Source organism: Diorhabda carinulata, chromosome 4 (assembly GCF_026250575.1).
Source record: "Diorhabda carinulata isolate Delta chromosome 4, icDioCari1.1, whole genome shotgun sequence".
NCBI classification, from domain to species: Eukaryota; Metazoa; Arthropoda; class Insecta; order Coleoptera; family Chrysomelidae; genus Diorhabda; species Diorhabda carinulata.
The window spans coordinates 13,646,868-13,674,025 of record NC_079463.1 but is presented as its reverse complement, the minus strand read 5'-3'; the positions used below and the strand labels follow the sequence as shown (position 1 = coordinate 13,674,025).

Sequence of the window (27,158 nt, the reverse complement as noted above, 5' to 3'; positions counted from 1 at the left end):
TCAAATAAATATTTGAGCGTGAAATTACGTGAAGTTTCAACACAGTAGCGTAGTAAAGAAGTCATATTTATCAAGTGAATAATTTTCATTATAGGCTCGTATTCCTATTGATAATTCTCACCTTTTACTCCTTCTGTACCATCTCCTAACAAACCTTTGTACGAAAAAACATAGAAATAAACTGGTGAGTATTTTGCCATGTTAAGTACTGTCCTTCTAGTTGGTCTATTGAACTGGTCATCACTTATGAACTAGAAAACAATTTAAAACTTCAATAATTTTTTATTAGTACATGAGTCATTACATTTGTATTTTACCCGGGATTCAATTTCTATTTTCCTATTATTCAGAAAATAAAGTGAAATATTAACCGTAGAATCATATCATCAAAGGTAAATCACTATTTTGGGTCTTATATGACAGAATTTTTAACGACTCATCATCATCATCTTATAATAATTTTCTATTTCAAATATATAAGGAGTTTTCCAATAAGGATTTGACAACTTTTTTCCAAAATAACATGAAAACCATTCGAGATATTTCAAAAACTTCATTATCGGGTTTAAGTGCATACAAAATATTCATGAATGGAATTCGACTTCGCTCATATGACCACCGCGGGTACGTTTGCAGCGGTTGACTCGTTGAACCCAATTTTCAATGACTCGGCCATACGTTTCGGCCGAAACGGCTGCTATTTCGCGTTCAATGTTGGCTTTGAGCTCTTCCAACGTCGTCGGCTTATTAGCATAGTCCAATGACTTGACGTAGCCCCAAAGAACAAAATCTAAAGGCGTTAAATCGCACAAACGAGGCGGCCAATCGACTGATCCATTTCTTGAGATAATACGCTCATCAAACTTGTTCTTCGATAAATCGATTGTAACGTGTGCTGTGTGGCTTGTGGCGTCTTCCTGTTGGAACTACATGCTGTCCAAGTCCATATATTCCAGTTTGGGCCAAAAATAATCGATAATAATGGCGCAATAACGATCACCATTCACAATAACCTGACGAAAAATATGGCCCTATGACGCCTCTGGCATGCCAACCACACCAAACAGTTATCTTTTGTGGTTGAAATGGTTTTCATCAAGCACATGTGGATTTTCACCCATCCAATACCGCATATTCTGTTCATTGACAAATCCATTGAGCCAGAAATGAGTTTCGTCACTCAAGATGATTTTACGATGAAATTGATCTTGGCGCATCTTTTCCAGAGCCCAATCGGAGAACGTCGCTTCGAATGGTCCATAGGCTTCATTTCTTGAGTGAGCCTAATCTTGTATAAGTGTAAAGTAAGATCCTTACGCAAAATTCGCCATAAAGTTGTCTTAGCGATGCGCAACTCTTGAGAACACCGTGGAATTGACTGATTTGAATCATTTGCTACGGACGTTTCAACGGCAGTGATATTTTCTACCAACCTTTAGTCTCATTGGCACGGCAATATCACACAGCGAATATGTAGATTCAAACCTTTTCACTAAACTTGTTACTGACTGTCTACTAGGTCGAGAATTACGACCGAAATCGGAGTTAACGTTCGTAAAGTAGCCGCCACCGACTCCAAATTTCTAGAGTAAATTTTTAAGATTTGCAGACGTTGTTCGTTCGTGTACTTCACCATGATGAAAAGGTTATGTCTACTAAAGAAACTGACAATCACAGTTCGATGTTAAGTGAAAAGGTGCGCTCACAAACTAAATTCAAAAAACCATTTAATTATTAGTTTTATTGTTTTAGTATCGGAGTGTAGATACAAATATCATAAAATTACTGGACAGCAAGATAGTTTTTTTTTATCATGAAAAAGAAACTGTCGAACAGCCATTGTACCATAAAAAAACTTAAAATATTATCATGAACGCGTCCATTGACAAGGACCCTAAGGCCGGTCAATTTATATAATCCAAAGTTTGATGGACGAGCGGGGTACAAATTTCTGGAATGGCTATAAAGCAGAAAGTGTATTGTGTTTACAAGCTCTCCATGTCTTTTGTGGCATCTTTTTATAGAGACGATTCTAAGAACGCCTTTGTTCACGGCAAATTGAATAATTCTAAGAAAGAAGATTCGAGAATATGAGGATAATGCCTATAAAACGAGTCTCCAACCGTCAGTTAATGATCTAATGCCAAAGTGAATATATCGAAATACTAAAAAAGTGAACGTTATATTAAAATAAATTAGCATGCTAAGAATTAGATTAAGATTAATTGAGAATGCTTATTTTTCTGATACCCCTTCAGCCTGATCCAGTGTCAATAACAACATCCCCTCTAAAACCGAGCTCCACAAATTAATTTCTTCCTTCCATCAATAATATATTTCACATGCGTGCCAAAAAGACAAAACAGGTTCTCTATATTCACAAGGTTCAGGCGGCTAGCTCACCAGTTAGCAGCAGTGATAGTGATAGTGTTAGTGTCCACGGTGGTACATTATCTTTTATTTTTAATTCAACCACTTTTATATTTTCCGTTTTAGCTCTCACTTCCTCAGTAAAATAAAAAAAGTCTATGCGTATAGTAGGCAGATTGAGACCACGTATCGAATCACTTATTATTAATGAATGAATAACCACCCTACCTCCACCCCTCTTTTAAAACATCTTTAAAGTGAGAGCCGAAACATCGAGAAATTTTGAAATTCCAACGCAGTTCAACCCATGAACCTAGTTCTTTTGTTCATAAAAAGACTTAGTGTATAATTTGTTAAATAGTGAATAGTTCAGTGTATTTAGTGTTAGTGTATAAATAAATTAAGTAAGTAAGTGATACACCGTATGCATAAATTCACATACCTAGCTAAAAACCTTACTTATTATATAGAGAGTCTGTTATATGTTTTTTGGCTTCTAAATAGGAAAGTAGAACATGCAGTGACTTTCCAAACGTTTCGTTGAAAGGTGGTTGTTGGAAATCATTATCCTTCTTTACCATCTTGGTCTCACAATAATCTTTGTGGGGGTGCTACCATTGTTTAAACCTATAATGGTTCTCCAGGTTTCGTATTCCATTTGCAGTTGGATATCTTCTTCACTTCTCTCTTTAAGGGTTTACTGAGGGGAAGTTCATCTACTTTCTTCCATTCGAAATACTGACCAAATTTGGCTTTTTCAAACCGCTAGAAATTGTCTCCGGTTTACAATCAATACCACGATCAAGTGGTCGTAATTTAGATGTTATATTCAGCAGGACAACGCAAGGTAGGTGTTCTAAGCATTGGCTGGACAATTTTCAGTAAAAAAATTTCTATTCCTTAATTTTAGAAATATAAATCCCAATCTAATAAAAATTCTACAAAAAGTGCTCCTATCATTCAGACCTATGAATTCACTCTGTAGTCAAGAGGCAATCACTCAACATCTTGAAGCAGCGAGATTCATTACTTTCACCTATTATAAGTAATTTCATTTTTTCGTGAGTAGTATCTCTGTTTACTATGTTCACTCCATGGAAACAAGTTAGAGTAATTGAGTAACCAATGAGTAACCAAAATTATAGACAGCAAGACAAAATTGCATATACTTCTCATCTTTGCCGCTATTGCCAACAATTTGATTCGATCCAAAAATTTCAGGTTATCGAAGTTCGACTGTAATTCAATCCTACAATAAAGTAAGCAACTACTATATTTTCTTATAGTTTATAGATATCACAATGGTTGAAAATGGCCATGTACAAAAATTATTCTCGGAAAGTGACCACAAGCCTCTGCCTTTCCTCTCCGAATATTCGTGTTAATTCTAATTATTCTCTTATGTTCTTGATAGTCTCTCTCGCTTTTATAAATTCTTCTATTCACGTGTGTGCTAAGTTCTCCAAGAAACCTGAGTGGGATTTTTGCTTATAAAATTAACGTAACCATCTGGCATACCATGAAATATATAAAATATACATAACGACCATCTGTCTGTCTCACTAAATACAGTTCTTGAGAAACACAACTGATTAAAAGTTTCTACTCCACCTTAAGTGGAGCTATGAAATATTTTTTATCTATCAATATGTATATCGACGACATCATTGGAATTCGTAGTCCTTATCCCTCGGAAGACCAAGCTATTTTTGGTTTCATGTTGTACCAAGGTTGGATAAAAAGTGCCACCAACTATTTGGTGTGTACTACCGCTTTTTATAGATTGTATGAAGTAGTAAAATATTATGTATAAATAATGAAAACGTCAAATGAAAAGTATTTATTGAAAGATAAATACATTAAAAAAATTATTTTCATTTCAATGATAAATACATACTTCTAAACAAAGTGAAGAACATTTTAAATTACAATTTTTTATGAATTACTGTAGCAAGCCTCACACACGTAAGACTTTTAGCAACGAGTCTCACAAGAAAAACGTTTACATTTACTACAAATTATTGTAGTTTTTGAGATTTTTTCTGTTGTTCATAACGATTTCGCAACTTTTTATCAAGTATTGACTTCATTGTGAGTATTATGCACGTAGGAATTCTCTTTATATTTTCTGATCTTTGCTCAACTAATGGTTTTACATGACTAAGTCCTAGTTGTTGTAAGTAGATTAGTCTCCGATTTGTTTTGTTGCGTTTCCAACTTTTAATAAACAATGTATATACATTCAATGCCGCAATATCAATTAGAGTGAAAAATACAGACTTGTTGGTCCTTTTGTAGAGTGCTTTCTGATCATCTGGTCCACCGTATCGACACCTCCCTTAGTTGAGTTATAAAATAAATTCACTTCACTCTTTTTTCAACTCAACATTGATTTTTGCGTCGGAATGTTGGTTTTTCACGAGGTATATAAGATACTAATGTAACGGGTGGTTGCCTTGATGCAGGATCAGTAAACGCAAAAACATTTGAATGTAGTTCTCTTTTTTTCGGTTTGTCTGCATGGTGCCTACAAGCGTAACGCAGAAATTTTGGTCTTGTCCTAATTAGACAGATGTATAAAACCTCTCAGTGGTCAAGTTGCGTCCTATATTTTTTAGTGGTTCTAATAATCTCTTCACAATCGCTGTTGGACCTCTTGATGCGGGTATAGTGTCTTAAGATTTTCCAGCATATACTTCCATTCGCAAAACATATCTTTTTTCACAATCTAACACTCTGGCTTCTCTTTCATGAAGTCTTTGAACGAGCATCGTCCTCGAAAAAGTGACAACATCTCGTTTATAATAACATTTGCTCCCGGAATAATATAATCGGAAAGCAATGCGTTTAAACTTTCGGAAACATTAGGAATTGGGGCAAATTTGTCGGTTTTTAAGCGCTCTTCGCGTGTGTCTTTATCATCAAAACTAACACGGACATTGTACTAAAATAGACGGACCTTCCAAACTTACTCGACCAAAGATCGTGATAGTCCATTTTGGTATCATCATTAGCGCCCATTAGAATTAAAATTCCAATAAATGCGTAAATCTCGGCAGTAAGGAGGAATGTTTTGTCGAATTGACTCTTCGTTAATGTGCATTACGATAACACTCATAATTTCGTTCGTGAAAAACTTTTGAATTGATTCTAATATAGTTTGTACTTTTCCATTTCGTCCAAAAACTTGGTTTTTCACGCATTATATTCTGTAGAAAAAGGACGTGAAATTCGAGGTACAACTTTTATATTAACCCTACCATTTTCCGTAACAAATCGTGTCTTTTTAGAGTTGTCTGACGATAAATCTGGAGCCACTTCTTTTTTACTAGACATAGCTTCACCTAACATGATCTTCCTCATCACTATCACGATTCCTCGCACTCCACTCAAAGTCCGAAATACTTTCCACTTCTTCTTCAAGGTCGCTCTGAGAGAGATATCGACTCATAATTGCACGTGTTCAAAGAATTGTATAAAAACAGACTATTATTTGCAAAATTTTTATCCAAAAATGAGTCAGCAATGCGCACAGGCTGATTTCAGGTTAAAAACCAAGGCATGGCACTTTTTAGCCAACCGATTTTGAGTTTAATTACCTTGGTCGTTCTAGAGTTAGGAATAGTACACATTTATTCTTATTACATTAGAAACAGGAGTTTAATCCTAGTGACAAATGCCGAAGCAGGGAATAGACCAAGTTTAGTTTCCAAAAAAGTTGTAAGAATTTTTTGTTAAAGTTGTATCGATGAAAACCATGGTTATGTATGGTTATATTACTGTTCGCGTTGTGAGTGTTTGCTGCAATACGTACCTTGTCACAAGCAATATACAAGATATTGATCTTAATCTTGATCTTTTTCAATATAAGATAGAGCAGGGATTATAAAGAATGCTGCCTAAATAGGTTTTTTAAGGACGATAGTTTTTGTATCGAAAAGTGGTGATGAGAAGCGGGAGCTTCAGTATGTGCTTTTAGCTTTAATGTTAGATTTTATGTGTAATAAAAGACTTTAGTAAGGTCTTAAGTGATCGATTATGAAATTGGTTGATACAAATAAGAAACGCCACAACAATCTTATAATGAACAATCAATTTCATCGGTAATGCGATGATCAGCCATAATTGCATAATTGTCCTTACTAACATTTCTGTGTGATCAGATCCAGATTTTAACAGCTCTCCACGATGCTCCTCTATTGAAGATTGTCTATTGTGATTTATACTATCCGTTTGGAAACAAATTATTTCTTAATTAGGCACCTTGGCTTGAGCCTTTCAACGCCACTGGATAAACTAAAAGCCTTCCCATGAATTTAAACTTCAGACGTGTGATTGTTGGACAATCACCGATGATATAATCTACAGTTTATATTTCCTCCATATGCCGGTGGCATTCTGGATCGTACATGATGTATTTAACATAGAGATGGCGTCTTAGAAAACTACCGGGTATTTACAAATACATAGAGACTTTCTTGAGAACAGGCTTCTGAGATGGAGCTACACTCAAGTTTCACCAATAATTGACTCTGAGCCTACTAGTGGTTTCACTAATACCAATCTGCTGACCGTATCAGTCATGTTGTTGTTGTAGATATTAGATAATTTTATGTCTTAATCTTTTGAAAAATGTGAATATATTATAGGTGGTGATCTTCACTTACCTTTACAATAGCATTTTCTTGTAAAGCTATGCTGAATACTCCAAAATAATGAAATCTTATATCAATTGCAGCAGAAGATTTGTTGGAACTGCTGGAAGTCAAATCAGTAGGTGCTAAAGATTTGTAATCGATGTCATATTTGATCAAATATAGCCGGAATAGAGCTGAAAAAGAAATATTATAAATATTATGGATATATAAGTTATGATCTAAAAATTACAATATACATATTCAATGTGAATCATAATTCATACACCTCAACTTCTACTACGGCTTACTCCGTTATGATAACCCCTAGGAATTTATCCTTGAATTGAACTTAAATCAATTTTATGATATATCTTTAAATAAACCTTTTTCACACCTGGTTTGATTTTTTAATTTACTTTTCCACTTATATAGTCGTTTCCTTGATGATGTGAAGAACACTTCCCGAAAGCTTGGGTTATATATATTTTGTTTTTTTTTTGTTTCAGGTTTTCATTTCCTCGGTGGAATTCCAAGGAGTAGTATTTTATATAAATTTCTTCAATTTCTTAGACCTTTTCTATATATCTACTTGTTTCCTGGATAGCTCTACCTGCCATAGTCTGTTCATCTTCATCACATCTCTGTACCAGTCTGTATTTCTCTGAAGTCGTGTTATATACACGATCTATTCTTCATCGTTCTTCATTTCGTATATGCTATGTTCTGGATATCCTGCAAGATCTTCTCAAGTAATCCATTTCCACACTCTCCGTCAGTTGCCAGCACCAGCATCTATACGATGAAATGGGCTCAACTATGGCTTTTTTCTTTGTTGCACTCTATGTCTTGAATCTTTTGGTGTTCCATCTTCCGAAATTATGCTTCTTAGGTATTTGAATTGTCTATATCGTCTAAACCTATTTATTTGCAGTTCAAGGTCTACTTGTGTGCTTCCTACCCCATTTTGCATATTTGTCGTCCAGTTTTCTCAACATATAATCTGTATCATCCTCGTCGCAAGCTATAATAACTTGTTGGTCTGCGAATAGAAATAGAGTTGTTAAGCACTTCTCTGTCTCAATTCCCATTCTCGCAATTTTAGTTTTCCAATCACTCAGAGCTTCCTGAATGGATATTTTAAATAATGTTGGTGATAAACTGCACCCTAGTCTCAATTTTTTCAAGTCCGTCAAGGGTTTCGATATGGTATTTTCTAGCTTGACTACCCCTTTTGACTTTCTGTATATATAGCTCGAACATAAACATTGGGTTGAGTTATAAGTAGTATATAAATACTAACTCAACTTTCTTTTGTATGCTTAAGATTTCGCTCAGTTCAAGGAAGTTATCATTTCCTGGTCAAGACTTAAGGTTGGTTTCCAAAGTTACTGGGTAACGATGAAAAATCCGAAAGAATTCGCATTTTGTAACTGTGTAAGGAAAAAACTGGAATTTTCTTCAAAAGTACCCAGAAATGTTGTTATTGCGTGCAAGTTGCAGATGTAGACAGAATCGAGTTACTTTTGGTTTAACAACCAATTAACAAAACTAATTTTTTCATTTTTTGTGGTAAATCTTCCTGTTTCTGGCATGTATTCATTTAGTCAGAGAAAATAAAGATGTTTTTTTCATTTATATCCATCTGCAAAATAGTAAATACGAGATAGTTTATCCGGTGGCTTCGCCTTTGAAAGCATTCAATGCTTACATCCTGCTTAATAAGCTCAAAACAGCATACATCTACATTTAAATTATCGATGAAATCCACAAATTATTACTGCTAAATATTTTTAAATATTTTTTTATTTTATAAACGGTACTAAACAACAGAAAATTCTTCCTAAAAAAGATTGAACCACTCCCATCCCATGACGTGTTAAAACTCATGAAAATTTCTACGTTTGGGTTTTCGGATACGATCTTTTTAACTAAACTATTTTCAAAGATGACCGACTTCCGGTAGAACCGGATTGTAACTTTGTTATTTTAAATAGAACACCCTGTATATCAATACATTTTTGAAATCTATGTGAAATTTTAGTATACTTCTGTCCGAAAACTTTTTTCGAAAAATGCTTACTTTTTGAGTTATTAATTTCTTGTAAAAAATTTGACCGTTGCAGACCCATATAAATTATTTTTTAACGGGGACACCCTCAAAGATATGAAAATGGTTTCTGGTTGGTTCTTTAAGCAAGGTCAGACGTATTTGAATCTATGATGAAAAATTTTTCATTTTATTCAGGGTGTGTATAAAAAGTTTAACTTCATAATTATCAAATTTCTTTATTTTTTTAAATTAAATCATTCACTTTTTTCTATTTTAATGCATTCAGGGGTAGAAAATAAGGCAAATTCATGTATACTTTCCTAAACCTAAATCTTACCGTTATCCAGATATTAAATGTTTTTGTAAATTTTTAGAGATGCAGGTGTGGTATAAGTTTTATTTTGACCCGTTGAAACAAGCACTAAGAAATAAAAAACTATTTTTCTTTATCTTGTCAAGGTCTGTAAAAAAATCACATCCAACTTTCAGTCGTTTCCGAGATTTTTCAGGTTTTAAATTATCATTGTATTTTTAAAAAATTAAGTTTTAATTTTGTATGTATGCTTTTAGAAGGCTTTGTAATAAATGACACTTATTTAACTGTCATTTGTCAATTGTTGATATAAATCGTTAAAATGGCCCGTTCTCAATTTTATAAAAAAAAAAATAAAATTTAGACCACACCTGCATCTCCATAAATTTACAGAAAACATTTAATATCCGGATAACGGTAAGGTTAAGGTATGGGAAAGTATACATGAATTTGCCTTATTTTTTTACCCCTGAATGCATTAAAATAGAAAAAATTGGGTGGTTCTATTTAAAAAAATAAAGAAATTTGATATTTGTGAAGTTAAGCTTTGAACACTTATTATACACGCCCGGTATAAAATGAAATACGTCTGAACTTGCTAAAAGCAACTGAACAGAAACTATTTTCAAATCTATGAGGGGATCTTCGTAAAAAAATAATTTAACAAGGTCTGCAACTGCAACTGCAAAGTATACTAAAATTTTACGTAGATTTCAAAAATGTATTAATATACACGGTGCTCTATTTAAAATAACAAAGTTACAATCATGCTCTACCGGAAGTCGGCCATCTTTGAAAATATTCTAGTTAAAAAAATCGTATCCGAAAATCCAAACGTAGAAATTTTCATAATTCTACTAGGAGTATTTTGCCATTTATTTTTAGTTTTAACTCGTCATGGGATAGCGGCAGCGATAAAATCTTTATTCTAAAAGTACTAAGTGCCTTCTGTTTTATGAAGCGAATCTGGAACTAAAGTTTGGTTGTGATTTCAGGTATCAATATCTTGAAGAAGAAAGGAGATATCGAAAACTGTTATTTCTAATATTCGTTTTATATTGGCCTAATTTAGTTAAATTCATTATCAAATTGTGGCGCTACGAATATCGCACTTTCTCCCCTAATGATGAAGATTCATACCTGGTAGATCTTTCGCTACAACTCCTTCGTTTGAATTAACACCAATTATAACTGGTACTCTATAGTACTCCCCATTTTTTAATAAATCATCACTCCTGTTACAGAAGAAAGCTCCTTCATGACATGGTTCCATAACGGGGCTATACATTATTCCTGCTAAGGGATTTTTCAAAGTAATCTAAAATATACAATACAAATTATGAGATGTGATGCGAATGGTTCTGATTAATAATATACAATAGAATTCCAAAGCATATATCCAAAAAGTATGTTACTCAATTTTTCCCTATAAAGTAACCGTAATTAGCCGTGTCAATTAGGTAAGTGTAACAGATCTGTGAAGTCTCAATCATATGTCAGTCAAACAGATCCAGTTGGGTGGTAACAGTGATCCTTTACTCATTCTTCCGTCCTCTGCGAAGTTCGCTTAATGATAAAGTTTTTGATTGTACAACGATTTGAGCCAATCGAAATAATTGTCATCCCTGTCAGGTTTATGAGCCGAACATAACGAGTAAGCAGGTGGTACGTCGCTAGGACGCTAATGATGATCTTGTGCGGCGGCGTGTCATGTTCCTGAAAATACCTGACACTTGAAGACAAAATTCAACGCTTAGGAGCAGCACTCACAATTCTGTAATGGTATCAAGCTAACGGCAACGAGCCCCTCGTTAGGATCACCATGTGGAATGACACTTGAAACTCGCACTCAGAAACAGCAGTACTAAAATTAGAGGCATAGTGAATCTACGTTTAAGATTAAAGTGAAACAGGCAGTATCGGCATGGAAAGTGATGTGCATTGTGTGCTGGGACAGGAACGGTATTTTGCTTACTTAGCTCCTTCCACGTGGTGAAACAGTAAACGCTGACTATATTTGTGAAAAAAATGCTGAGGAAATTGCGACATGCGATTCAAAACAAGAAGCGGAGAATGCTTACTGTACATGTTGTGAGGTGGTGCTCTTGAAAATCATCGACTTCATTCTTCTTCTTCTTCTTCTTCTATCTTTTCTATAGATAATTCTGCCTGTTTCTTTCTTTTGTTGTACTTTTAAGTTACATTATCGCTTCATCTTTTCCGGTGTCAACCGATACTTCTTCTCCCGGCCGGCGATTTGTCACTGGCGATCTTTACTACCCTATCATCTGTTATTCTACTTATATGGTTGTTCTATTCTTTTTTTCTATTCAATAACCACTCGTTAATCTTCTCCACATTCTCATCTCATCTATTTCCAGCATTCTTTGTGTAAATTGTAGTCTTAGTTTCCGTTCTAATATGTTTGTTTCTCCATATTGTATGATTGAGGCACCCTGCTGCTCTATTGGCTTCCTGTTTTTTTTCACTTCTGATTCTACATCTCCATAGCTTGCTAGTGTGATGCCTAAGTAGTTAGTTTCCATAATCTGTTCAATGCTGGTACCGTCAATTTCTATCTTACGTCTAATCGGTTCTTTGCTAATGACCAGAGTTTTTTTTGGATGAAATTACTATGTCTAGCTTCTTTGCTACTATGTTAAACTTATGGACCAATCTTTGTAGGTCGTCTTCACTTTCTGCTATGAGGATAGGATCATCTGCATCGTAGAGAATTTTTATTTCTCTAGTTCCCATCTTATAGCCTCTCCTCCTTTTCACTGCCTTTAGTATTTAATCCATTATAAGATTAGAAAGTATGGGGCTTAAAGAATCTTCCTGTCTTATACCCGTGCCTATGTCTATTTCCTCTGTAAGTTGTCCGTCTATTCTAACCTGTATTTTGTTGTCCTTATATATGTCTTCGATTGTTTTGATGATGTCTAACGGTATTTGTCTATTGTATAAAAGGTGAACCACGTTTTTTAATCTAACTCTGTCAAAGGCTTTTGTCAAGTCAAGTCAATCGACGCCGGTCGATTGTATTCCAGAGCTTTCTTTGTGATTTGTCTAGTTACAAATACTGCGTCTGTACATGATCTCCCACAAAAGATATTATTTGATTTATTAGTTGGATTAAAATTTTGATTGTCATTTTTAGAGTAGTGTTTAAAAGATTGATTCCTCTATAGTTTCCAGTTCTTTTCTGTCACCTTATTTAAACAGTGGAATTAGTATACTTGTTTTCCATTCTTCAGGTACTTTTTTGTGTTTTAATATTTTGTTAATGAGCAGTGCCAAGTGCTCAGTCATTGCTTTCCCACAATTTTTTAAAAGTTCATTTGTTATTCCATCATTGCCTGTAGCCTTTCGGATTTTTAGTTTTCTCTGAGCTTCCTCCACTTCCTTTGTACTTATCCTCTTCATCAGTTGTGATTTCTGAGTTTCCGGTTCTTCTGTTATGTGTTGGTTTCGTGGGTACAATCTTTTTAGGTAGTCTATCCAGGTTTTTATTCCTATATGTTTTACTTCTACTCTATCTTTCATTTTTTGCCTCTGTGCTCTTATAAATCTCCACATTTCCTTTTGTAATCCGTAGAAGTCATGTTCTAGATCTTTTGAGAAGCGTTGGTGTTTTGTTTGTCATATATTCCAGGAACGCTTTTTTCTTTTGTTAACCATTGGGCATGAGTCGTCCCTGCCCTTCAGATAGTCTACAATTATTTATTCCGTAAAACACACTACATGGACATACGTAATCATCCATTAAAAACTCCTAATGCTCGAATGTAAAATTTAGAAAGTATACTTAAATATAAGCTCCAATTTCGCAATTTTAAACGCCTATAACTCAGAAACGAAAGGTCGTATGAGAAATTTGTTTTATGTCACAGCATTATTTTCACGTCATCCACTCAATCCCGAATTTTTCGCATCAAGTTTCGGAACACCCTGTAGAGAAAATTATAAATCACTTTTGATAACAATATCTAGAATATATGGGGACAAAAATCCGTACAAACTGTTTGTTTTAATTGAATGATTTGCACTTTATTCTATGCAACAATATTTACTACACTATGATTACACACATTTTATATTTTTATATACCTGAATCAGCACCTAGTCCGCGGGCTTTCCTAATTTTTGTTTTCAAATGTTCTATTAAAAATTATGAAATACTGAATCTGGCGTTTGCCGGAGTTTTCTCAAAATAATCATTTTCAACTCTGCATGTGTAGTTGCTTCACAAACCTCAGAATATACGTGTCGTTTGAAATTTCGCAACAAAAGTTTAATTGACTCCAGTTAAGGCACACCAGAAACATTTCCAGGCTGGAAAACATCCGACAACGTCCTTTGCATAATAAGCAGTTACTGTATCTGTTCAAAACACAAAATTTCCTTCAGAATGTTCTTTATATTTGAACTGCATTCATCTAGATCTAACACACTCTTTTTTATATAGTTGGCGGTTATAAAATTTCCAGAAAAACAAATGTATGCTGGAGAGCAGCTACAAGAATATACCGCCAAACATACAACACTTTAGAGTTAAACTCTTATTATTTGTCGTTTGACTCTCGTCAAACATCTACGTCTTGATTTTAATTTGTTGCGTCTCACAATATTTGGGTGCCGATTTTCGAACTACATTCTGTTCCTTTAGAATGTTGCTTACATATTTCCTATCGATTTGGAATTTTTTGTCCAATTTTCGGAAAATGACTCCCATTTTTGCGTGATCCGCTTTAACCAAAGCTATTCTATCCATTTGTTTGCTTTTCTGTCTTATCTTAACTTTGTCCCAATCGAAATCCATATCTCAACACGCCGACAGATGTCGTCAATTGATTGTCTGGCTATTCCAATCCTTACAAACTGATTTACCGTAAACGATTTCTTCAAATCTTGATTTTGTACATTTAATTCATTCGTTTTCTTTTTCCATACTCAAAACTAAACATCTAATTGAGACGTAATCTTTTTACTTAGGACTTTTGATAACTGGCAAATTACGAGAAACTGTCTATAAATGTACGTATTTTTTGTCCTAACATCCTTATAATAACAATTATTACATACCACTGTAGCTACCAAAAGCGAGAATTGATGCAAGGTGCTATAATTCACTTTTTTCAAGCCTTCCACCAACACGGATGAATTTGAAGTATTTATGTTCAATAATTTTCCAGTGTTGAAAGCTATTTCTCTAGCTCGTCGGTTTAAAGCCCATAAACATAAAGTATTTCCACTTTGCATGATAGCACTCCGAAATAAACCTTTAACAATTAAAATCTTTGTATTATTTCGAGGATCATTACATTTATATATTTTCTTAGAATTATTGTATTAACTATGTCCTCAAAAAATTATTTCGAGACCTTGTCCGTATTTAATTCGAAAAATAAATTTCAAATTCGAGTGTAGATATTATGCAAAAGTTTGTGAACTTATACAGGGTGTCCTAAGGCGAGTTAAAACTATCTGTATATGGTAAAATATTAATGAAAATTTCTACGTTTGGGATTTTGGATACAATCTTTTCAACTAAAATATTTTAAAAGATAGCCGACTAGTATAAAGTATTCTTCATAAATATCAAATTTCTTTATCTTTTAAACCGAACCACCCGGTTTTTTCTATTTTAATGCATTCAGGGGTAAAAAATTAGGCAAATTCATCTATACTTTCCTATATCAAAATCTTACCCTTAACCAGATATTAAATGGTTTTTTTAAATTTTTATAGATGCAGGTGTGGTCTAAATTTTATTTTGACCCGTTGATACAAGCACTAAGAAATGAAAAAGTATTTTTCTTTATCTTGTCAAGATCTGTGAAAAAAATCAAATCAAATTGTATTAACTAATCTTATACCAACTTTTAGTCGATTTCCAGATATTAGAGGTTTTAAATTATTGTATTTTTATCAAATTTTAATTTTCTATGTATCCATTAGTAGGCTTTTTTTACAGACCTTGACAAGGTGAATTTTTATTTCTTGTATCAACGGATCAAAATAAAATTTAGACCACATCTGCATCTCTAAAAATTTACAAAAACATTTAATATCTGGATAACGGTTAGGTTTAGGTATAGGAAAGCATACATAAAATTGCCTTATTTTTTACCTCTGAATGCATTAAAATAGAAAAAACTGTATGGTTCGATTTAAAAAAATGAAGAAATTTGATATTTATGAATTTAAACTTTGAACACTTTTTATACACAACTTGTATAAAATGAAACATTTCTCAGCATACATTCAAATACATCTGATCTTGCTTAAAGCAATTGAACAGAAACTATTTTCATATCTTTATGGGTATCCTCTTAAAAAATTATTTATAAGAGTCTGCAACGGTCAAATTTTTTACAAAAGAATTATTAACTCAAAAAGTATGCATTTATTGAAAAAAGTTTTCAGAAAAAAGTATACTAAAATTTTACGTAGATTTCAAAATTGTATTAATATACAGGATTTTATATTTAAAAAAACAAAGCTACATTCGACTTCCCGTAGAACTGGAAGTTGGCCATCTTTAAAAATATTTTAGTTAAGAAGATCGTATAGGAAAACCCAAACGTAGAAATTTTTATGATTTCACTATAACAATTTTGCCATATACTGATAGGTTTAACTCGTCGTGGGACACCCTGTATAAATCCTATACAAATTTAAGAATTTACGGTTTGATGCATCATGAAACATGTTGATTGTTCCCATAGTATTTGCTTTTAAAAGTAAGTACCGAATCTCAATAACAGATTATATTACAGCTTCAGGGAAAAAATATTATAACAAAAGTGGCCAAGAGAAATACGTGGAAATTATTTTCTGAAGATAAGTCCACCACGTAGGACGTATTTGGAAATATATAATTAAAAAAGCAAAATTTAAATATTTAACTGGTAGCATCTTAGAATTTGGTGAGTTTTTGCTGATGATGTCGTTTTAAACTTTTTAGCTCTCAAAATGTTCTATTTCATTCTCCTTCTAATTTTTAATGGTTATAATTTTGTTTTATGCATGGAATTTATTGATAAAACTAAATATATTCCCATTTCATCCTGTGGCAAGTTCTAAGCAGTGACGAGTTTTTTTTTCTACACAATTACCTTTCTTGTTAGTATTTGTCTTATTCTTCCTGATTATGTGTCTCACAAAGGCGGTAAACATCGAGGATACTTCAGTTATAGCTCAAAATTTTTCCGTTATGCTTCTACCCATCATCATGTTTTTCCTTATTTATTCCACAAAAGTTCTCTACCTAAGGCTAATAATTCCTCCGCTTTCATGAATATATAAGTCTATGCTTTTTTCTAAAGAATCCATTAATCTTCTAAACGTTTGGGAGTCAGCTATGAGATTTTTAAAGTGACATTGAATCCTGTCTTTCAATTCTTGAGGTGAATTTATCTCTGTGGCATTACCTTTTTTTTAAGATACGGCCAAACTGTGTAATCTAAGGGATTAAAATCACATGATAATGAATCAGAGCTTCTGCATCTCTACCAATCCATCGATTTGGCCAATTAAGACACTTATGACTATCAAAGTACGGTAGAGCTCCATCGTGAACAGATCTTCGCTCGTTTAGTGTTAAATCTTCTAATATCTCGAATAAATGATTGCTTAAAGAATCCACTTATATATCACCATTTAAATTTTCGGGTAGAAAGTAATTACCTATTAATTTGTTACCTAAAGTTGCTGCCCAGACATTAACTTTAATTCTCATCACACTAGTATGGGAGTTAAACATACCTTGGACTTGTCTGTAATGATAAACTGTTATTCTTTAAATATCCTCCAAGTACTAGAAGAAGACGTATTTGTTTGTCTTGCGATATTCCTTACGTTAACTGTTGGATTTTGATCAACTAAATTCAAAATCATGTTTTCTTTATTAATGGTTCTTGTTGGTCTTGGCCTACCACAATATATTTTTTTAGGTCTCAAATTCCCAGTTTCTCGACAACGTCGTTCAATGGCTCTAATTGTATTTTTATTTGGATTTTCTTTGATGGAACTTTTCTGCACAACTCACTACTTCATTTGATGTATCGGCTTCCAAAACGTATTCGTAAAAAATTTTCATTCAATGTTGTCAGTAGTTGGGGCAAAATCGTAAAAAATATTTATAATTGTTTTATCTTCAACGCCCTTCACCTTGAATACGTATGGATTTACGAAAATTCTTTATTGAGCAAACCCCAAATATTTTTTAGTTCTCTATCTATTCTAGAGACGCGAGCACCTTTTTAGGAAACACCTTGTAGTTGAAAGATTATTTATCTTAGTGAAGTGTCATGGCATCCTACCTGATGAAAAGTTATATACTTGTAAATTAATCGCATTCATTGTCTCATCAATTTTATTCCTGTCGTGACCTTTATATGCCCAGATATTCTCATTATTTTCGGATAGAGCCATAGTTTCTTTAGGTAGGTATGATAGGTATTTTGACCGTTCGTTTCTAGAAAACTGCATCTCTTCTGTGATTCACGACTTTGTGCAAACCAGCAAATAGCAGACAGAAATAATAAGCTGTTAAGAACAAGTACAATGAAAATATTAGTTATTCAGTCTTCATGCTGCATTCTTCGGCAAATATTTACAATCACAAAATGTTAATATCACATAACAGAAATCGTTAAGGAAACTACGTTAATTTTAATTACTTACTACTACAGAAAAAATATGTAAGCAGTTATAAAATATGTTGAATTGAATTACCTCTTGATCGTGTAGATTGAAGTTGATAAGAAACAGCAACAGCCCCGGCACTTTCTCCAAAAATCGTAACCTTCTTGGGATCGCCCCCAAAGTATTTAATATTTTCTTGTACCCAATTCAGAGCTAACTGTTGATCTTTGAGAGCTGCATTTCCTGGCGCTACCAAATCTCCTGTACTCAAAAATCCGAATATTCCTAGACGGTAATTGAAAGAAACAAAAACGACATTGTGATCAAGGAAGAAATCTGGAGGGTAATTTTCGTAAGAGGAGTTGCCATTGATAAATGCTCCTCCATAAATCCATACCATAACGGATAAATTTCCCTGTAACTACAGAATAAAAAAGAATTTAAAAGATCGTATTAGAAATACGAGAGCTATCGGATAAGTAGTTGCTCTCACCGCCCGATAGCACCAGTATCGCAATTTACTATCATGTAGTACGACGGATACTGTGGAAATATCAACCAGATCGGGTTTGTATTTTTGTTTTTGTCCATATCTTGAATTTAGATACTGTTTACGGTGACTCTTTTCGTTCAATAGCAACCTTTAAAAATTGGTTTATCATGATCGTAAATCGGTGTTTGATGAGATAGCTTAGCAAGTAAGCATTTCAAAAAATCGTGCGAGTCATATCCTGCATGGACTTTTGAGCATGAGAAAGCTGTCGGCGTCATGGGAGCCGCCTTTGAACACTCCGGACAATCATTATTTGAGCCTATTTAAGCGCAATCTGAAGAAGTGTCTGCATCCTTATGTGATATTTGTCGAAATTTGGATCCGCTGGTACACACCAGAGTCTAAGGAACAGTTGAAATAGTGGAATTAATCCGATTAACGTGCTGCATAGAAAGAGAATACTTTCCTATCGAATTCTGGGATTCACAAGGGGTGATCTACATTGTCTACTTGGAGAAGAGCAGCACAGTCACAAGACTCGACTATGATAAATTATTGGACCGATTCAAAGCCGAGTTCAAGAAAATAGGGCGAAGAAAAAAGTATTTTTCTACCATGATAATGGACCAGGTCACTTTCCACTCTCGTCAGTGTCAAATTAGAATAGGAACTGCTGTTATTTCCTCCATATTTTCCAGGTTTGGTCCCTTGTAACTCCTATTTGTTCCCAAGCTTGATAAGGCCACTCGCCATGTAGGTTTATTTTTCAAATCTCGAAAAAACATATCTCTCAGAGAATTTAAGGAAATATGAGCGTCGCTATGTCGAGTGTATCGAACTAAAAAGAGATTCCTGTGGGAGAATGAGCTTCTTCTTCTTTAATAATCGTGAAAATTGTGGGCATTCAAAAAATCTAATCTAAACGGAAAACATAAATTTTTAGGAAATGAAACTGAATCTAATCTTCTTTTCAAGAAGAAGGCAAATGCACAAGAAAATATTGGACGACATTTTCAATTGAAGCTTCTGTAGGCTTCCCATATCATAACGTTTCCAAATTTATATAATAACTGGATTATATGGCGCATATATATGTGGATACTGACAACCACTTCAATACACGAAAAATTAACACTACTTAGATAATCGTTTTTATACAAGACAGAAAAAAATTATATTCATTTGGCAAATAATTCTGACACAATCACATTTTTCAAATCTACTCGTCCTCGTACACTCAAATTAACTATATCAAAAAATGATACTTACATTTGGTGTATATACATTTATGTAAAGACAGTCTTCTGATCCTTTAGCAGATTGTGTACCTTGAACGCATTGTGATGCATCTGTTGTAGCATTCAAAACTCCACTCCATTTTCTATTTTGCCTTGGCGGCTGGAATGATATTTGTGGTATTTATCAAAAACTATACACAGAAAATAACTTATATAATTGTTTTATGGATCTCTCTCCCTTTAAAGCTATTCCAAACAATTTTGAGGATGAATCAGAATGATAGACGCTTAACTTTAAACAACAGACAAAACACTTAAACTACAAAGCTGCGATGGTCAGAATAGTCTTAGCAAAATTAAAATCCAACATATGAGGTCAGAAGTAGAAAAAGAGGAAATAGATGTAGTGACTTCCGTTCTACTTATGTTATTATGGTATATGGGCCGATATATTAAAAATACAAGAATTACGGGGTTAGTTAATGCCAGTATATCGACTGGGTGCCTTGAGAGTGCAAACGTTTACCACACGGTGTCCTAAGACGCAGTGTGCGTTATAGCCGGAAAGCTACCTATGAGCTCATTTGATGTGAAGTGCTCTCTACCGGCGAAAAGGTTCTACAGAACTAACCCAAGCAACACTCATGAATGAATATCGGAAAAACAGCCTACAACGACGGAATATGTTCGATAGACTTACCGTCTTATTTCACAAATAGACACCTGGGTGAACCGTGAGGTCAATCATAACTTGACGCAGATGATATTAGGGTATGGATGCTCCTGTGAGTACCTGTATCGTTTTATGTACGGCATGTCTCCCGAGTATCCGTTTTGGTCTGGTGGAAACAAAATGCTGAGCATGTATTTTTTTGTGTGCCCCTGTTTCGAACTATCCCGCGGGAATTGGGAAACCGTATTAAAACAGAAGCTTCGTCCAGAGTCCTTGGTGAACACCAGGTACTCATTGGAGACAGCTTAGTAAGAGACAAGCTAGCGACTAAGGTCCCCACAAAAAACACACACACATGTTATTTCATTGCTTACAAACGTCTTGCTTGAGTTATTTGAAGTCATTAAAATTTGATAGAATATAATTAAAGATATCAAAGTTCTTCGCTTTGAAAACTTGTTAAAGAACATATAAACCATACAAAGTGTTGTTATGTAGTTACTGAAATATCAGCTGCAAGCAATAAGCTATTAGCCACAAATTTTTTTGCAACTGTTGCAGAATAATGAGTCCAATTGGTCCTAAAATCTAAAATGATGAACTGGATGTTCAAATCCATTGTGCGAATCATAACCTTTATAGCTTTCATATATTTCGATGTCTATAGATCTGACGGATACCATGTCTTCCAAATTAAGCTTTACCAAAACCTATAAGCTCATTAAGCACAAAGTAACTACCGCAATTCAAAGATATTTATTCATGAAATTTATCATATAACAGAGCAGCTGTCCAAGCACCTAACTAGTTTAAAATTTAGTTAGATCTAGTAAGGGAATGGGCACAATCTCTGAATTCATTGGGAGAAAACAACAACGTTACTCTAATATGAGTACCCGGCCACACCGAAGTTCACGACAATAAACAAGCTGATCACTTATCAAAAAAGACGTTGTGACGCCTTCGTCTTTCATAGGACCACAACCTCTTCGAGATTTCTTGAAAAGCCATAAAACAATTAAAGAGATTTTTTTTATTGTACCAACTAGTCCCAAAAGACCTTTTCATTGGGCAAAGATAATTACTACATACTCTCCGGTGAAATACTATTTCACAGGAACATCAGGAATACTGCCAATAGCTCTTATTTTTCTGCAATAAACCAAAAAAATGTGACGCTGTCGATAGATAAAAGCTTCTTAAAGACAGAAGAGGAAAGTAGTCTTCTCGCCCCAGCGCATCTAATCTAATTACGAATATATTCAAAGTTATTGTCTGAAGCGAGTTGCAAGATTTCTACTGGCAATTGTGAAAGACACAGCTCAACCCTTTCAATAGGATTGGGACAAAACGAGAACAAAAAATAGCTTAGAATGTGATAACAAAGTTTGCCAACTATTAAAAATCTGTTCATTACAATAGAGTCTTATCAGTACCGAGAGAATCTTTTGATTGAAATCAACAAAAAAATGATTCCTTGTCTAGCTTTTTTCAACCCGTAACCGCGAATGGGGAGTCAAGTTTTCACATTTTATCCACCCAGAAAATATAGACAGGTGTGATTTTATTGAAATTATTTATCTGAGCAGCATGATGTTTTGTTACTAATTTGTCGCTACGATCTGTCGATTTATATCTGTTTTTATTAATATCTAGTCCGTGCACGTTTGGAATGGAATGAATTGGGCATATGGAATTCGATATAACTTAAATTCCCACGTCCTTCATGTTTGCCTGCCTGGAACAAACTGACGCACTTACAAGCGTGTAAATGACATCCAACCTTTCGCTAAGACTTGAGATGAATACCAAACATTTGAAAACACACAAATTTTGTAAAACATAATTGTGAAAGCAATCTAAATTGGTGTCTAGTTGCTTCCGAAGTGGTATTTGTTAATGAATTCATGGACCAGAAATATACTGTCGAAGTAACTTAATTTTGAAATTTCCAATTTGTTTTTTAAATAATGGAAATAGACGAATCAAGTCAAAGTCAACACATCACAGAACTAAAATGAAGTGATTTTTCTTAAACATATACATTACCTCAAATCTCAGATCTCCTACTGGAGGTTCGGCGTATGGTATGCCTAGAAATCGATAGTATTTTGTTCCATTTCCTATGGTTTGTTCAACTGTACCTCTGATTAAGCCGTCTCTAATTTTCAATTTTTCAAAATTTTTGGTAGTCTGGAGCACCTAATTTGAATTAAAAATAAATCGGAGTACCTATGTAATTTATTAAAATATTGTGCAATGAATAACAATAATGATCAATAAGATTTTTAACCAAATTTTGATTGTTGAAAATACAAGGATATAGTATAAATTGCACTGATCTTATCAAATTTGATTCTTAAACCTGTTTTTAACAGTTTCCAACAACAGACCTTGATCTGTACAACGCGACAGTACATCCACACATTAGATTACAATCCAAGTACAGCAACGTGTGAAATAGGAATCCAAATTCAAGATTCATCTAGACGACATAAAGTTTGGCATTATAGATCGGCCAAATGGAAATATTTATAGGTTTTCCTTTTTATGTTTCCTTGAAATGATGTTTGCTTCAATTCCAATGACCCTTCAATGTATGCAGACGAGATTTTGTAAGTAATCTTGGCAGGTATGGAAGCCCATAATCCTTACTGACAATAATCAATGGTTTGATAAAAACTGCATTAAAGCAGTCAACAACAAAAATGCTGCTCATCGCAAATGACGCTGAAATCCTAGTACCGAAAGTCAAACAAACTTTGCCATCTCGACAAATACCTGCAAGTAAACCATAGATACTTACAAAGAACGATATATTGAAAAATCCAGAACAAACTTCTCAATTGTCTAAATGGATCAAGGTCTCTCTGGTCTGTAACAAAAGCAGTCAGCCAAGGCTTTTGTAAGTCAAAAATTCTATCTTTATCTGTAGAAGATAGGTGAATCGCAGTTGGCACAAAAGAGAAAGCAGACTTGTTGGGTCGTATGTATGCATCAAATTCAACTATTGATTAGTGGAAAAAGCTACCACCCAGCCTATCAGGAGTTGGTTAATTGATGCCAGAAATAGAATTTTGACACCGAGATGTGGCAAAACTTCTTAAAGGTTTGGACATCAATAGACCCACTGACCTTATGGAATACCATCAATCGCATTCAATATATGCGTAGTTGAACTAACAAGTCCGCTATGTAAACTCTTTTTCCTCTAATATAAAAGAGGTCTCTTCCCTGCAATGTAGAAATTTGCTCGGGTCATTCCAAAAAATAAAAAAAGATAACTACCGTCCGATTGTTTTAGTCCCAGCCATTGCCAAGGTCATGGAGAAAGTCGTTAATCAGCAAATCTTGAGATAACTTGAGTCTGTTAACATCATCAGTGACCATCAATACGGCTTTCGTAAATATAGATCAATCGGAGATCTTCTAGACTATATCACCAACGTATTGTACTGAAGCTATAGAGAAATATGGAAAATTCTGAGCAATACCACTGGGCATAGCGAAGGCTTTTGACTGGCTCAGTAGCTTTCTCAAAAACTGATTTATCTAGTTTGGTATCGATGGCTTACACCTCAATTTGAAATCAACGCTGGTGTTGCAACTAAGATTTAAACGTTATGAAGGTATTCTATTTATTTGTAGGATTGGTTAGAGGAGTAGAACAGCTGGAAGTGAACGATTCTATCACTTTAATGAAGGAACGGAATCGAAGGATGGTAAGAAGGATCGAAAACGAGATCATTTACCACCCATTTCGGATGTATTTCTTTGATTCGTAAATGGGATCAAGATTCTATGTGGTTTGAAAATTCGAACAGCACATTTAACATCACTGAGTGAATTGTAAGACTTTCCAATGTGCTTGAACGTTGCACGTGCAACTGCCTGAGCAATCTTCCTCATCTATGTACCAGCGTTATTCCATATCAATGGAAATGGGGATGACGGTTTAGGTAAACTTGTTCATTTGAAACACCATTGAGCTAATTATAAGGCTCATTTATGTTTGCCATTATTTATATCAGTTGCTTCCATTTATCGCTGTAGAGATTTCTTTGTGATAGGCACATTTTTGGTTACGCCAATATAGGACTCTACGTCAATTATTGTATTTGCTGCCTGAGGAGCCAAACAGCCTCGTTATTACCCTTGTTAACAGGATGACTTGGCACTCAAAAAGAGCTGGACGTAGAGCACATCAGTTATGCCTTTTATAGCAGATCTTCAGTATGAGAGTTTTAAGATCATATCATTTGACAGCATTACTCACAGTTAACGATTCGGTTTGGAAGACTGGTTCTCACATGTTTAGCTACTCCAGCCTATAATTCATTAAGGATATACGTAGTGTGGTGAATGAGTTCTTAGCCTAATATAGAAAGGTCACAAATATAAAAAACTGTGATTATGTATATTATTCCTTCATTTCTACACACTTTTCAAAAAGAAGGACTAAGCTAGATCAGAGCTATAATCAATTTCTGTGAGGCCACATTCGTGAAGCCTATCTTTTTTTCGATAATTTTGTATTTGATTACTTTTAACCAATTTTTAATTGTTGAATTATGGACACAAGTCACCTTTAGTTAACAATTTTGAAACAGCGCAAGACTACAACTTGACTAAGTTGTCGTTAAAGCTTTACTATTATGAAATTGATCGATGAAGATTAAGCTTTTTGAAAAGCTTGTTGATACATATTACTGATGCGTGCATAAAGATATTTGCGAACGTACTCTAGTTACTATATGAAGCCAGGAACTCATGGACTTCACAACGTATATGCGATCCTTTTAGCTTCGAATTGTATAATAAGGTCCTACAGCAGAAGCCCCAATAGGACTTAAAGGTATACATCTGATTTACAAGCTTCTATATAAAGGTTTCTATATAATCAATATTGAAGCCGATTATTTTTTTTGCTTCAATTGGAAATTAATCAAATTGATTGATACTTTAGATAAATTTTCATCAAAATTATAATTTTTTTCTAGCAAACCTAACAAAATATTGGTTCAAAAATTCAAAATTTCTAAAATTGACACTAATTTTATTCTTGGCAGTGAAATTATAAAAACTGTTGAAATAAGTGTAGTATATGAAAAGATTAAAGTCGATAGAGATAAAGAAATAAAAAACTTATCACTTTTTAATAATATCTACCTACAAATATTTTAATAAGATTTAAATGATAATTTTAATACTCACGCTACTTGCACCTATACTGTTTTCGAAGAGCACTGGAGCTAAACAAAGTAAAAATACTGTCCACCCCATTTTGATTTGATCTACAAACTTCTGATCCAACTTCGCATGTTCCATTTTATTTATATTATATAAGATATGTGCAACGGTATGTATGGAATACTTAATATGCGAGGTGAATAAATATGAATGTATAAAGTACAGAAATTAGTAAATGTGGAAAAATACTTATCAATGCAATCAAAAAGTTGTTTTCCGCAAAAAATGCAGAATATGTAGCAGTGAATGTTTAATAAAAATGGAAAAGTTTGTACCAACCAGGTAGATGTTTCACATTATCATGAACTGTAAATTATCTAAAATTATTTGTATAAAGTTTATGATGGAAAATATTGTATCATGGCTTTCCACTAAATAAATAGTTGTGTATAATTGTTTCAAGTTTTGTATTTATTTTTAAACTTTTGAACTAGTCGCATAAGACTGGAAAAAACATTTATACTAACTAATCAAGATGTTTGAAAAATATTTTAATTATACGTTAACAAGTTGTAATAAAAAGAGTACAATAAATAATTTTTCAAAAAACAAACAAACGAAAGCTAACATAGAAATTTACATAATCACCAATCTACGACTGAGGGATCACTGGAATGGTTTTTACCTGCTTTGTCGTGCTATCTCAATATCCGGAATTGTTTCGAAATGTTTGAATAATTTTCGAGTCTACTCCTAAAGACTTTTTTTCATTAAAGATGTAGTAGATTTCACCTAGCCTGATAGGACACAGTTGATAGGCTACCATAAGCAATAACTCGCTAATACATCACCGTAGTCCAGCGTACATAACTTTTAAACCAAACGCAATATTATTTCGGTTTCCATGGTGACGTTTTCTTTTTCTACGGTAATTAAGAACATCGTTACAAAATCTGAATATGACATGAATATTTTGGTCTAGAAGGTGCAAATAAATGAGTACATACAGAATACAAAAATCACTATGGAAAAATGGGAGAGGTACTTTAGAGACTCAACAACAAGTACATCAACACAGAACTTACATCAAGATGAGGAACAAATTGAGAAATGTACCATATCTTTGAAGAAAACACAACAAATGGTCACTAAACTGAAAAACAAAAAGCTCAAGGTATTGACGAAATATCAAACGAGATGATCAAGTATGGAGGTACTATTTTCAATAAAATACTTGTCACCTAGAGTATATCATCAGAATGAGAAGAAAGTATTTTGATTTCAATTTTCATAAAAGGTGAAAAGAACGATCCACAAAATTATCGAGGTATTAGCTTGATGAGTGCAGTACAACAACTTTTCACTAAATTTTTAGCGGAAGAAGTGATGTCATCTGGCATTTAATAGGGTACGATTGAGGGATGTAACAACTTTACTGAACACCGATAATTACACATAGATCAGCATGGAAAATAAACTGAGCATTAGAATACCTGTGACGGCCGGTATCAGACAAGGAGACAGCCTCAGCCCGATATTGTT

General features: G+C 33.9%; 1 protein-coding gene across 2 annotated transcripts in view; it reads right to left on the bottom strand.

Moving 5' to 3' along the window:
- LOC130892622 (venom carboxylesterase-6-like) overlaps positions 1–25,981 on the bottom strand; it is a 33,283-nt gene extending 7,302 nt beyond the window's left edge. The window contains exons 1-8 of one of the 2 annotated variants that reach the window (XM_057798127.1): positions 25,641–25,981; positions 22,476–22,619; positions 19,785–19,913; positions 18,113–18,443; positions 14,456–14,652; positions 10,511–10,688; positions 7,038–7,201; positions 122–251 (exon numbers count right to left, since the gene is read on the bottom strand). In XM_057798127.1, coding sequence (XP_057654110.1) covers positions 122–251; positions 7,038–7,201; positions 10,511–10,688; positions 14,456–14,652; positions 18,113–18,443; positions 19,785–19,913; positions 22,476–22,619; positions 25,641–25,754 — 1,387 coding nt within the window. In that variant the 5' untranslated portion in view covers positions 25,755–25,981. Of the gene's footprint in view, positions 1–121; positions 252–7,037; positions 7,202–10,510; positions 10,689–14,455; positions 14,653–18,112; positions 18,444–19,784; positions 19,914–22,475; positions 22,629–25,640 lie in introns of both variants that reach the window. The other variant, XM_057798126.1, reaches the window with a different exon arrangement.
- Positions 25,982–27,158: the final 1,177 nt, after the last annotated feature.